General features: G+C 45.0%; 1 protein-coding gene across 4 annotated transcripts; it reads left to right on the top strand.

The window, feature by feature from the left end:
• The first annotated feature begins 1280 nt into the window (after positions 1 to 1280).
• LOC125448783 (myeloid protein 1-like) lies at positions 1281 to 13204 on the top strand. 4 transcript variants are annotated; one of them, XM_059642584.1, is made up of 5 exons: positions 1281 to 1419; positions 2846 to 2901; positions 5721 to 5817; positions 8864 to 9009; positions 11352 to 13204. In XM_059642584.1, the coding sequence occupies exons 2-5, from the start codon at positions 2862 to 2864 to the stop codon at positions 11519 to 11521; spliced, it is 453 nt and encodes a 150-aa protein (XP_059498567.1). In that variant the 5' UTR covers positions 1281 to 1419; positions 2846 to 2861; the 3' UTR covers positions 11522 to 13204. The 4 variants fall into 4 exon arrangements, with proteins under 4 accessions (XP_059498567.1, XP_059498566.1, XP_048380271.1 ...); XM_059642583.1 differs by having other exon boundaries at positions 5673 to 5817; XM_048524314.2 differs by having other exon boundaries at positions 1281 to 1423.
• The last annotated feature ends 204 nt before the right edge of the window (positions 13205 to 13408 follow it).

Here is a 13408-nt window from a genome sequence, read left to right as displayed (position 1 = left end):
GATGGGGGCAGTGTAGAGCAAGCTTTACACTGTATCTAACCCCATACTGTACCGGTCATGGAAGTGTTTGATGGGCATGGTGAAAAGAGAGCTTTACCGTCTACCTAACCCTGTGCTGTCTCTATCATTGGTCTGTTTGATGGGGGATGGTGTACAGGGGGATGATGTACAGGTAGCATTACTCTGTATCTAACCCCATGCTGTCCACTGCAAATAAACTGCATCCCATTGGGCTCTGCCCTGGGATCCTGTTCCCCTCAGTTCACTGTTGAATTGGGCCTTTGATCTGTAAATCGCATGTATCAGCCAAAGATGTGATCTGTTCCACAGCATGTTCCCATTTCATTCCCTTACAGTATCTCACTTCATCAGTCTCTGGCCAATTAATGAAGGACCTGCTGTGATGGGGTGAGAGCTGCAAAGGCAGCAGGGTTCTGGCAACAAGCCTGAGGTTTCACCCAAGAGCCAGGTTTTTGTATGCTCCCTGCACTCAGTCTCTCAATCTCCAACACCAGCATCACTGAGGTCCTCCCTCTGCTGGTCTCTTCCCATCTGTACTACATGCCTTCTCACCCTCTTCCCTCAGCTCCACTCCAAGGAATTGTGAATGATTCCTGCTCGTTGCATCACGCATCTCCTCTGAGGAGAGTGTGTGTGACTGTTGGCGAATCTGCCTTTGTCTCTATTCAAGCATGCATTTAGTTGGGCTGAACGACCTGTTCCTGCAATGCGTAGACTGCACTGGAGACTGAGGTGATGGGTTTTGAGTGGGGAGGACAATGAGACCCAATGAGATGTGGAATGTTAGCTGTCAGCTAAACATTGGTTGGCCCACATTGATTGTGGGAGGTCTAGTTAATGTTCAGTGAGCTGATAGGCCTCTACCTGTTTTGTAACCACTCTGTTCCATCAGTCAGCCTGGTCAAGAACTGATCCAACATGGTCTTTAGGTGACACAGACTCTGGGGTAGTCCAGACCTGACCACTCTCATTGTGGGTTAAAGTGAGGTCCTGTTTTTTAACTCCTAACTAAGCTACTGAACTGCTCCACTCTGTTTCAGACAGTATTGTGCCCTTGTGCTCTATTGAGATTCAAGGCCCAGAGTTTATTTATTGAAGGGGACTTCAACAAAGGGAGGGAGGTCAATATTGCGTTGGTCAATGACTTTCTTGATAATGGCCTCAGTCAGTGGTTCACTGGGTACCGCAAGGTCAGCGATATATGATATCAGTAATCAGATGTCCTTAAACAACACCAAAACCCATGCTTATAACCGACATTTCCCTTTACCACATGCTCATGAACTGTGAGTCAACTTCAGGCAGCACTATTAATGTGAGGAAGACCTGACAAGCTTTCAGACAAAGGACAGAGAGCCGTCCGGTAGAAGACTCTGAATTTCCACAGTGTTGGCAGAGGCAGGTAATATTTCTCTCCTCCTCTCCCTTGATCTCTGAATCAACCACGATTGGTGACTTCTCCAGCTCAGCTCATTGACTGGTGATAGTGCAGTGATTGGGATTAGACCCCTGTGTATAGAGAGGACAGAGGTCTTCATGTGTTGTGTGTATACAATGTTCTGCCTGGTTCTCAGCCTGCTGTGAGTCTGCAAGCTGCACTCACACAGAGATCGATTGCATTGCTGTAATGCCTGCTTGCTAACTTTAAATATGCTTTAATGTCTTTAATGCACTAACCACCAACTGAGTTAATCCATCCTTGTCGAGGGATTGATCAATGATAGAAAGAAGAAAACACACCAGTGAGGCATTCCAGCTCTGAGGGTCATGTTTACCCGTGACAGCAACATTGACATCTGGTTGCGGAGGGGATCCAGATGTTACCATAGTTGACAGAAGGGCTGGATATATGATCAGGAGTCAAGTTCAGGTCTGGAAAGCGATGCCTGAAAGGGCACTCGGAGCAGCTGTAACAGTCTCTTTCCAAAGGGAACTCAGAGATATATTTGAATGAGAGGAAGGTGAAAGGACAGTGCGACAAATTTTATCACAGGGAGTCTGCCCGGTCATGGTGGGCCATAGACCCTCATCCAGATTGGACAATTCCCTGTGACGATGCAAAGACAGATTGGGATTATGTTATTGTCCACTTTAACCCCTCACAGAAATCCTAGACACATAGAAAATGGAAGCAGGAGGAGACCATTCCACATTAATATGATCATCGCTGATCATCCAACACAGTCCCCCATCTTTCAGTCTATCTCCCCCCAAAGCCCTTTGACCCTTTTAGCCCCAGAAACTATACCTAACTCCTTCTAGAGAAATTTATGGTTTTGTCCTCAGCTGCTTTCTGTGGCACGGAATTCCACGGATTACCCCTCTCTAGGTGAAGCCAATTCTCCTCAACTCACTTGTAAACTGTTTGCGATGTATCCTTAGACTGTGATCCCTGGTTCTGAACTCGCCGGTCATTGGGAATGTCACTGCTGTGTTTATCATTTTGGAATTTTATCGGAATCTGCAAGATCCCCCTCCCCAATGCTTCAAAATATCAGTGAATATAATCCTAACTGATCCAGTCGCTCTTCATACGACAGTCCTACTATCTTAGGATTCAGTCCAGTAACCCACCACTTCACTCCATCTGCAGCTAGAACACCATTCCTCAGCTAAGGAGATTAAAACTGCTCCAGGTGCAGCCTCACTAAAGTCCTGTGAAATTGCAACCAGACATATCTGCTCCTGTACTTGAATCCTCTCTCTCTGAGTTGAGACTAACCCTAAAGCAAAGTCGATCAAGCTGTGCTGAGTATTAATGAATGTTGGAGTTGATGATTAGTGAACAAGTCTATTCAAGTAATGATCGAATTGTTCTCCTCAGATATTCTGATCTCATCATGTTCAAGGGACTTATCTTCCTCTTTCTCTTCTCTCACGGTGAGTCACTTTATACTGTGTCTGGCTGGAAGGGATACAGTTGAAATGTTTTACACTTTTAGAGTGATCTATTCTTCAAACTGTTTACAGGAACGGTCCAAAGTTTGGAATGATCAAACATACAGGAGTTGAAAGCTGGGATTTCCATTTCCTGCTCAAGGCATTATTTAACAGGGTTTGTCCCTGAGTCATTTCAGCCTTTTGCTCCCAGTACTGTCTATTGATTATTCCTGAAGCTCAATGTTATTGCTGGATAGCAATGCCTTGAGTTTCAGTCCCATCCCAGGATTAAAGTGCAAACATCAAGCGACTCATTTGTTCCTTCACTCCCCACTCTCTTTAGTATCCCTTCCAGTCTAATTCCACACTCCCTCCTCACTTCTTGTTCCATTTAATATCCCACCCAGTCTGCTCCCACTCTACCCCACACTACTCACAGCCTTTAATATCCCACTCATTCTCAGCCCACTCTTAACCTCACATCATAAACACTTTAATATCCTACCCTGTCTAATCCCACTCTTCGCCCTTACTCTCCACACCCTTCAATACCCCAACCAATCTAATCTCACTCTCCCCTCACACCCACACACCATTTAATATCCCACCAAGTATAATCCCACACTCTGTTGACTCCCTGCATTCTTCAGGATTCCACCCAGTCTAATCCGACTCTCCCCCTCACTCACATACACTTTAATTTACCACCCAGTTTAATCCCAATCTACCCCTCACTTCCCACCCCCTTTAATATCTCACCCAACCTAGTCCAACTCTCCCCGTCACATCCTGAATCCTTTAATGTCCCACCCAGTCCAATCCCACTCTCACCCTCACACCCTGCACCTTTTATTATCCCACCCTGTCTCATCGCCTTCTGCCTGTCACATCCCTTTAATATCCCATCCAGTCTAATCACACTCTCCTGTGCTCACTTGACAAACTTTAATCTCCCTCTGAATCCACTGCCACTCTTACTCTCTCAGCAAAAGTACATTAAGTGCAAACGAGTAACTAGGGAGATAATAGGACCCCTTTAAGATCTACATGGCTGCCTACATGTGGAAATTCCAGAGATGGGTGAGATACCAAACACATATTTTGTGTCGGTATTTATTGTGGGAAAGGATGCAGAAGCTAGATAACTTGGAGAAATAAATATTGCTATCTAGAAAAGTGTTCATATTACACAGGAGAGGGTGCTGGATGTCTTAGAAAGCATAAAAGTGAATAAACTCCTGGGACCTGATCAGGTGTATCCCAGAACTTTGTGGGAAGCTAGGGAAGTGATTGCTGGGCCCCTTGCTGAGATATTTGTATCAACAATAGCCATGGGTGAGATGCCAGAAGACTGGAGATTGGCTAATGTGTTGTCATTATTTCAGAAAAGTGGTAAGGAAAAGTTAGGGAAGTAGACTGGTGAGCCTGACATCAATGGGTAAGTTGTTGGAAGGAATTCTGGGCAAAAGAATTTGCATGTATTTTGAAAATCAAAGACTGATTAGGGATAGCCAGCGTGATTTTGTGCATGGGAAACTGTGCCTCAGTAACTTGGTTGAGGTTTCTTAAAAAAGTGACGAAGATGGTCAGTTACTGCAGAGTGGTGGGTGTTGGCTGTATGGACTTCAGCATAGTGTTCACAAAGGTTCTGCATGGTAGGCTGTTTAGATCACATGGAATCTGGGGACTGCTACCCAACTGGATACAAATTGGCTTGTAGGTAATAGGAGAGGTTTGCTTTTCATACTGGAAGCCTGTGACCAGCGGTGTGCCACAAGGATAGGTGCTGGGTCCACTGTTTTCTGTCATTTATATAAATGATTTGGATGCAACTATAGGAGGAAAGGTTAGTAAGTTTGTAGATGATACCAAAATGGTGAACAGTGATGAAGATTATCTCAAAATACAATGGGTCTTGATCAGATGGACCTATGGGCTGAGGAGTGACAAGATGGAGTTTCATCTGATAACTGAGATATATTTCAGTAAGTCAAATCAGGGCAGGACTAATGCACCTAATGGTAGAGTTTAGGGGAGAGTTGCTGAACAAAGAGACCTTGATCTGCAGGTTCGTAGTTCTTTAAAGATGGAGTTGCAGTTAGACAACTCCATTTTTAAACACTGTATCGGTCAGTGCATTGAGTATAAGAGTTGGGACGTTATGTGGTTGTACAAGACATTGGTTAGGCCAGTTTTGGAGTACTGCATTCAGTATGGCCTTCCTGCTATAGGAAGGATGTTGTGAAACTTGAAAGGGTTCAGAAAAGATTTACAAGGATGTTGCTGGGGTTGGAGAGTTTGAGCTATAGGTAGAAGCCAAATAAGCTGGGGCTATTTTCCCTGGAGCATCAGAGGCTGAGGGATGATTTTATAGGAGTTTATAAAATCAAGAGGGGCATGGATAGGATGAATAGCCAAGGCCATTTCACTAGCTGGAGGTGTCCAAAACTCAATGGCATAGGTTTAAGATGAGAGGGGAAAGATATAAAAGGGACCTGAGGAGTAACTTTTTCACACAGAGGGTGGAGTGTGTTTGGAACAATCTGCCAGGGGGAAGAGGTGGAGGCTGGTCCAATTATAACAATTAAAAGGCATCTGGGTGTATATATGAATAAGAAGGGTTTAGTAAGATATGGGCCAATTACTGGAAAATAGGACTAGATTAATTTACGATATCTGGTTGGTATGGACATGTTAGATTAAACAGTCTGTTTCTGTCTCTATCACAAGGAATTAAAAGCGATTGCTTGATATTTTGCCTTCGATCTTAGATGCTCTGGCAGTGACGGTAAGTTTGTGGTCGCCTCTCTGTCCCACAGTTGCAGCTCGTCACTGGGATAGACTGTGCGGGGGTAATCCAACAAACCAAGTGAGGGGGACAGATATCTATGGCAGTGGAGCATATGGAGCACCCAGGTAAATGTTTGTATTTTCATTAGCGAAGCACTCCACCCACACCTTCAACAAACACCACTTCTATTTTCTATTTGATAGCAACCTTCAGTGTGGCAAACCAACACATGGTGCTTTAGAGTGGAGTTCCCACACTTCCTGCTTTATACTGCACTATCTGCAGCCCCCACCCCATTATGAGGTAGGATGATGCTGGAGAGATGCTTTTGCAAGCAGGTATTGTTAGAGAGTGAGAGTGAAATGGGGTTACGGAGGGAATTCTGGAGATTGGGGCCTAGTCAGCTGAGTGTATTGCAGTCATTGGTCGGGGTCGGGGGTGGGGGGGGGGTGCGCGGTGTGCATATAATTTAGGAAGTCTGACAGGCCAGATTAGAAGAGTACGGGGACCTCAGCTGGTGAGGAGGTGACAAAAATAGGGAGAGCAGTAGGGACTGGATGAGATTACAGAGGTAGGGAGGGGTGTACAGACTGCAGGAGGTTACAAAGAAAGGGAAGGGTGTAGGAGCCGGACAGAGTCACAGAGATAGGGAAGAGTGTAGGGGGCTGGATGAGTTCACACAGACACGGAGAGAGTAGGGGCTGGGGGACTTTAGAGAGATAAAGAGGGATGTAGCGGCTGGAGGACGTTACAGATATAGAGAGAGTTATAGGGGCTGGAGGACGTTACAGAAATAGAGAGGGGTGTAGTGGTTGGAAGAGGTTACAGAGATAAGGAAAGGTGTAGGAAAACTGTATAAAGTTACAGAGATGGGGAGGGTTGTAGGGGCTGGAAGAGGTTACAAAGGTATATCCCACTTTCTCTGTGGGCAGTTAGGAATGGGCACGATGGACCAAATCCCAAGAAGGATTTTTAAAAAATTTTGGAACATTGTTGAGGAAAGAGACCAAATGCCATCTGGCAAACATCTGGCCAGGACAGACTGGCAAGAATGCCAAAAGATGAAGAGAACAACAATTTATACTGTTTGCTGAGGAAAAGCTGACAATTGAGGTATTGCTGCTAGACTTGTCATGCTGAACCCCTAAGATAATCATCTGGGGGCCATGGGTTCCAACCCCGCAGGTGGTGAAATCTGAATCTGAACAAAAGGAAAGTGTCCGGTTTTGAGGGGGAATGAACGGGGACCACTGTGAAAACCATCTGGTTCACTAATGCTCTTCAGGGAACAAAACCTGCCGTCCTTACCTACTCTAGCCTATATGTGACTCCAGGCACTCACCAATAGGTTTGTTTCTTGCCCCCTTGAAATGGCTCTAGCAAGCCCACATGGCTCAAGGGGTAATTAGAGATAGACAACAATTTGCCAAAAATGCTGGGAAGAGGCTCTGCTAAGGCCTGATAGATACTAGCCATGTCCTAGCCTGCTTTTTCTCATGATACACCTCACAATCCCAAGGCTGATGATGCTTTAAGAGGTTTTTTTCTGTCCTGGTTTCTTTTCCTGTCTGTCTTTCTTCTGCTATGCCTCCCCTCTCCTTTTCTTTTTGCTTTGCCTTTAATTGTAATTCAGACTCTTTGTTTTGCCTCTAATCCAACCTGCTTCGTTTGCAATTGAATTTTAGCCATTTCCAAAGATTCTGAAAATTTTAAATGCTGTGCAATTCCCACCACTATTTCCCCTTTTCACGCAGACCCGGGAAATCCCAAATCCTGCCTGTCTGTCAACTCTGAAAGCTTTGCCTTTCCCACGTTCTTTTAAACTTCTGCAGAGACTTCTTTGACCCTGAAGAAGCCTGGTCAAACTATTTGATGTTAACCAAAACAAAATTTATTTAAACATTATACTGAGTGGCCTGGACACAGTGGATGATGGGAAGATGCTTCCACTGGCAAGAGAGTCTTGCACCGTAGGGTACAGCCTTAGAGTAAAGGAAAGACCTTTTAGAATGGAGATAAGGAGAAACTTCTTCAGTCAGAGAGTGGTGAATCCATGGAATTCACTGCCACAGAAGGCTGTAGAGGCCAGATCATTGAGTACATTTAAGGCTGAGCTAGGTAGGTTCTTGATTATCAAGTGGATCAAGGGTTACAGGGAGAAAACAGGAGAATGGAGTTGAGGTACTTATCAGCCATGATTGAATGGCAGAGCGGACTTGATGGTCTGAATGGCCTAATTCCTGCTCTGATGTCAATTGGTCTTATTATGGTTAAAATACAATCAAAGAAAGAAGAAGTTAGAATAACTAGATTGGAAATTTAACAGAATAACAGAAACAGTACCTGTTGCTAATTAACTGTTCCAACATTGTAACATTCCGAAAAGACAGTCTTGGCAAAAAAAAAGCAGACACAGATTCTCACATGCAGTTCTGCCATTCAGGAGGGAACAAGCAACATCAAGAAAAAAATTAGAGGGGAGGGTTGCAGCCAGGAGACATTCACTGAAGCTTCCAACTCTTTTGAGACCCCATTAGTTTTTGCTACCACTGAGAAATCCTGATCTGTGAGAGCTGGCCACACCCATTCAGGATGCATTTAAAAAAAACCAAGGGCCTCCCAAGCTATTTATACAAGTGGTCTTCATTATGGCAATTCTACACCTCTGCCTTACAACCTGTCTTCAAATAGAAAAAGGACAAAATAACCTCTTAAAATGACAGCATCATCAATCAAGGTTCAGCCTGAGTGACCATAAGACCATAAGATCTCGGAGCAGAATTAGGCTATTTGGCCCATCAAGTCTGCTCCGCCATTCGATCATGGCTGATATGTTTCTCAAACTCATTCTCTTGTTTTCTCCCCATAACCCTTGATCCCTATTACTAATCAAGAACTCTGTTTCTGTCCTAAAGATACTTAACGACTTGACCTCCATAGCCCTCTGTGGCAATGAATTCCATAGAGTCACCACTCTCAGGTTGAAGAAATTCCTCCTCATCTCAGTTCTAAACAGTTGTCCCTTAACTCTGAGGCTGTTCCCTCAGATCCTAGTCTCTTCTACTGGTGGAACCGTATTTTCCACATCTACTTTATCTGGGCCTCTAAGATTCATTCAGCGAATGTGTGTGATAGTAGGGGAGATGTCTAACTATGTTCTTTTGTGTCCAGAGACAATGACAGGCACTTGGGAGTTGATGTGATCTGCAAAGAGGGATCAGTGATCTATGCCCCATTCAGTGGAAGGCTGATAAGACGGGCCAATCCTTATAACAATGGTAACGCGATTGACAACGGAGTTATGATGCGGGGACCAGGTGAGACATTTCGGCACAGGGTGAGAGGGAGAAGACTGTGCCTCACAACATACCTTCCCCATTTCTGTTTTCAATCTGCCACTCCCTTATCCTAAAACTGTGGCCTCTAATTCTAGATTATCCCATTTTGTCAATCCCCTTTAACATCTTATAGACCGCAATTAGATTCCCTCTCACTCTTCTGAAATCCAAAGACAGTAAAGCTCAAACTGCTCTGTCCTTCCCCATCAGACAGACCCCACATCCCTGGAATTAAACTAATGAACCTTCTCTCATCTGCCCCCAAGCAATTACAGTCTTAATGAACTCTGACATCAGCTTTATTGTGAGCTCTCAGTTCACCATGTTTATGTATTTGACCAACTTTGTGTACACAACACAATTCTATGAACAATCCCAAATTCAGCTAGTAAATAGTCCACATTTTCAGATCTGATTCACTGTGTGTGTTTTAAAGCAAATATTCAGCTTTTGCAGAATTTCTGTGACAGTCCGGTTTGTTACTGCTGAATTACAGCTGAAGATTTAAACACACACACACACACACACACACAAACAAACACATTCATACATATACAATCTCACTGACACAAACACACGTGCACACACACACACAGGCACATGTGTACACACGTACAAACATACAGAACCACTTTCAAACCTTTCTGATCATTAGGTCATCCCCAGCTTCCATATGATTTCTCCTCCTTATTTCATTCAATTTCAGTTTGTGGATAACCCTACAAATTTTCAGGTAATATCTGTAGTTTGTCTCTAACAAACATGGAAACAGATTCTCTGTGTCTCCACTATCATTGCACACAAAAGACCCAGTTTTGAAAGGTGGCCTAAATTTACCAGGTTGTGTTGGCAGTAATGATTGGGAAATTTGGAGCTGAAAAAGGTGCTGGTGTTTGAGAGTACTGCAAGTCCAGGAATTATATCATTGCAACAAAGACAGAGAGCGTTATGGAAACTCAGCAGGTCTGGTGGAATCTGTGGAGTGAGAAGCAGAGATCACACTTTGAGTGCACTGACCCTTATAGAGCCCATATGAAATGAGAACACGACTAGACTATTTGTCCTTGAGCCTGCTCCACCATTCAGTTGGATCGTAGCTGATCTGACATTGCTCACATACACGTTCCTGCTGTAACCCTTGATTCTCCGACTGATCAAGAATCTATTTCAGTGGTAAGTATACCCAAGGACTCTTCCCGCACAGCTCTCTGTGGCAAGGAGTTCCAGAGACTCGCAACCTCTGAGAGAGGAAATTCCTCCTCATCTCAGTCTGAAGTTGGCTGCGCTGTATTCTGAGCTGAGGCCGCCTGATCTTGCACACCCCCACAAGGGTAACCAATCATTATGAAGGGCAATGGCCTGGAGGTATTATTGCTTCACTGTTAATGCAGAGACCCAGATAATGTTCAAGGGATCTGGATTTGAATCCTGTTGCACCAGATGGTGGAATTCGAATTCAATAAAAAATTCTGGAATTAAGAGTCTAATGATGACCATGAATAATTATCAATTGTTCGGGAAAACCCATCTGCTTCGCTATTGTCCTTTGGGGAAGGAAACTGCCATCCTTGCATGGTCAGGCCTACATGTGAGTCCATGAGGTGGACTCCTAACTACCCTGTTGTCAATTATGGACAAGCAATAAGTGCTGGCCTAGCTCGTGACACCCACATTCTACGAACAAATAAGGGAAAAGAGAAAGGCATCCTGGAAGACCACAAGATATAGGAGCAGAATTAGGCCTTTTGGCCCATTGCGATCGCTCCATCATTCGTCCATGGCTGACATGTTTGTCAATCCCATTCTCCTGCTTTTGCCCCATAATCCTTGATCCCGCTTACTAATCATGAACCTGTATATTCCTGTCTTAGAGGCACTCAAGGACTTAGCATCTACAGCCTTCTGTGGCAATGGGTTCCACAGATTCACCACCCTCTGGCTGAAGAAATTACTCATCTTAGTTCTGAACGGTTGCCCACTTCACTATAAGGCAGTTCCCTGGGTCCTAATCTTTCCTACAAATGGAAACATCTCTGTGTCCTCTCTATCCAGGCCTTTCTGTACTCTGTAAGCTTTAATCAGATGCCTGCTCCCTTATCCTTTTAAGCTCCAGCAAGTACAGACGCAGAATTCTCAACCGCTCCTCCCAGAGATCGTTCTTGTGAACTTCCTCTGGATCTCCTCAAAGATTAGCACGTCCTTCCTTAGGTATGACACCCAAATCTGCTCGCGATATTCTGAATGCGATTTGCTCAGCGTTGACCCTGTCAAGCCACTTTAGAATCCCCTTGGTTAATATCTCCAAATCTCTCTGACTCCAGGTTCATGTGTGAAGATGTACAATTTCCAGCCTGATCGCTATACTGGACGGATCTCAAAGGGCCGAAGGTTGGGAACCCTGCTGAACGTTCAAGCTGTTTTCCCGGAAATCACCTCCCATGTGCACATCGAGATGTGTGACACCTCCATCGACCCCACCCCTAACCTGTAGCTTGGGTGGAAAGAACGCCTGGAGACTTGTGTAATTCTGATATAATTCCGACGAGACGTTGAAGCATGAACAACCAGTGGAAAGAGGATATGGACTTTGTTTTGCGGAGTTGGGTTGGCTGGGGTGGGGAGCAGTGGTGGGAGGGACTGAATCCGGTGGATATTTCTAGAACGCAGCACCTGGAGGTTGAGGTAATCATTGGGATCAATGCCCCGCTCCCTTTCGATCCTGAATCTCACATCTCCCCCCGACCTCCCTCCCCCCACCACTGAAAAGGGGCAAAAAAAGAAAAGGTGGTGGGAGCAAAAATGGGTTGTGGCAGTTGTGGGCTCAGTGACCCACACCTCGCCATCACTCAGTGGCAGAACGGGTGCACCCTTTCATGTCGGACCATGTCCTCATGGACCTCTTCCAGTCTCCTCTCATTTTAGCTCAGTTTCTGGAGAAGATGGGGTCTTTACAAGCCCAAAGTTCACCACCAGAAGGTGTCAACCATTTTGTGAATGTCTCTCATTCCGCTTCCCCAATCCCCTCACCATAATCCTGTTCACCTCCTGTTCACCCCCAGTAGCCCTTCCATTACACTCTTCCCTTCCCCACTCACTGTCAGGGATGGGCACGCTCCATTTTACCTTGAACTCCAACTCCCATTATTCACTCCCTCTGTCCTACCCCCTCCACTATCTACTGCCCTTATCCTTCTAGATGGTAGAGGTTGTGGATTTCTGTGTCTAAGGGGCCTTGGTGAGTGTATCTTGTAGATAGTACACACTGCTGCGACTAAGCACTTGTGATAGAGGAAGTGGATGCCTGGAGGCACACAGATCTGCCACACTGGAAAAGACCCATCGGCCCATTGAACCTAGGCATGGACCCAGCTATTTATATAAAACAAATCCTGTTTCCCAGCACTTGGCTCCACAGCATCATATGACTTGGCATTGCAAGTGTGCACATCCAGCCACTTCTCAAAACGTAGTGAGAGTTTCTGGATTGCTTATGGATGTGGAGCCAATAAACGGGCTGCTTTCTTCCTGGATCGTATCGAGCTTCTTGAGTGTTACTGGTGCTGCACCCATCCAGGCAAGTGAGGAGTGTTCCCTCACAGTCCTGACTTGTGCTATGACGATAGTAGACAGGCTTTGGAGGACCAGGAGATAAGTTATTAATTGCATTCCTGATTCTGACCCATTCTTGTTGCCACTGTATTCATATGGAATATCTGAATTTGTTCTGGTCACCATTAAACCATAGTAGGTGATATAATGATGGTAATGCTCTTGAGCATAACAGGAGATGGTTCGTTTCTGTCTTGTTGGGACCTGGCTATGGTAATGGCATAAATATCACTAGGCATGTATCAACCCCAGACCTGAAGTTGTGTATTAAAGTTCGGGTAACGAAGAATTCAGTCTCATCCAAAACTGGTTTTGATTTAGTTAGGCGAAACAGATATTGATTCACAGGGAAGCGAGTCTTTTCAGACTGGATCTAGAATGAATGGACCCAGAGGCACACAGGTGGGAGAGTATAATGAGAGTCACAGGGGGTGAGAGGACAGGTCCCAGTTACACCCCATTCCCATGGGAAAAAACCTCGAATGATCCATGAGCACCAATGAAAACCAGCTCAGTCCGTTCTTAACCACAGATTGATGTTTCTCTTTTGTACATCGAATGACAAATAAAGGAATGAAATGTTGTGAACATTGACCTGCCCTCCGCCTCCCTCCTTGACCTTTACTGGTGATGTGTTCTGAGTGCATTCCTGAGTCTCAGACCGGATTTCTCTCTCCTCAGTACTGAGGTGTCTCGGCCAATTTTGGGTGGGTGGAGGGGCTGATCCCACTTTTGCTGTCACATCTGGTTTCCACTCATCTGAGGGCTA

Source organism: Stegostoma tigrinum, chromosome 45 (genome assembly GCF_030684315.1).
Source record: "Stegostoma tigrinum isolate sSteTig4 chromosome 45, sSteTig4.hap1, whole genome shotgun sequence".
NCBI classification, from domain to species: Eukaryota; Metazoa; Chordata; class Chondrichthyes; order Orectolobiformes; family Stegostomatidae; genus Stegostoma; species Stegostoma tigrinum.
The sequence above is the reverse complement of the archived record's forward strand: the minus strand, read 5'-3'. Positions and strand labels throughout refer to the sequence as shown.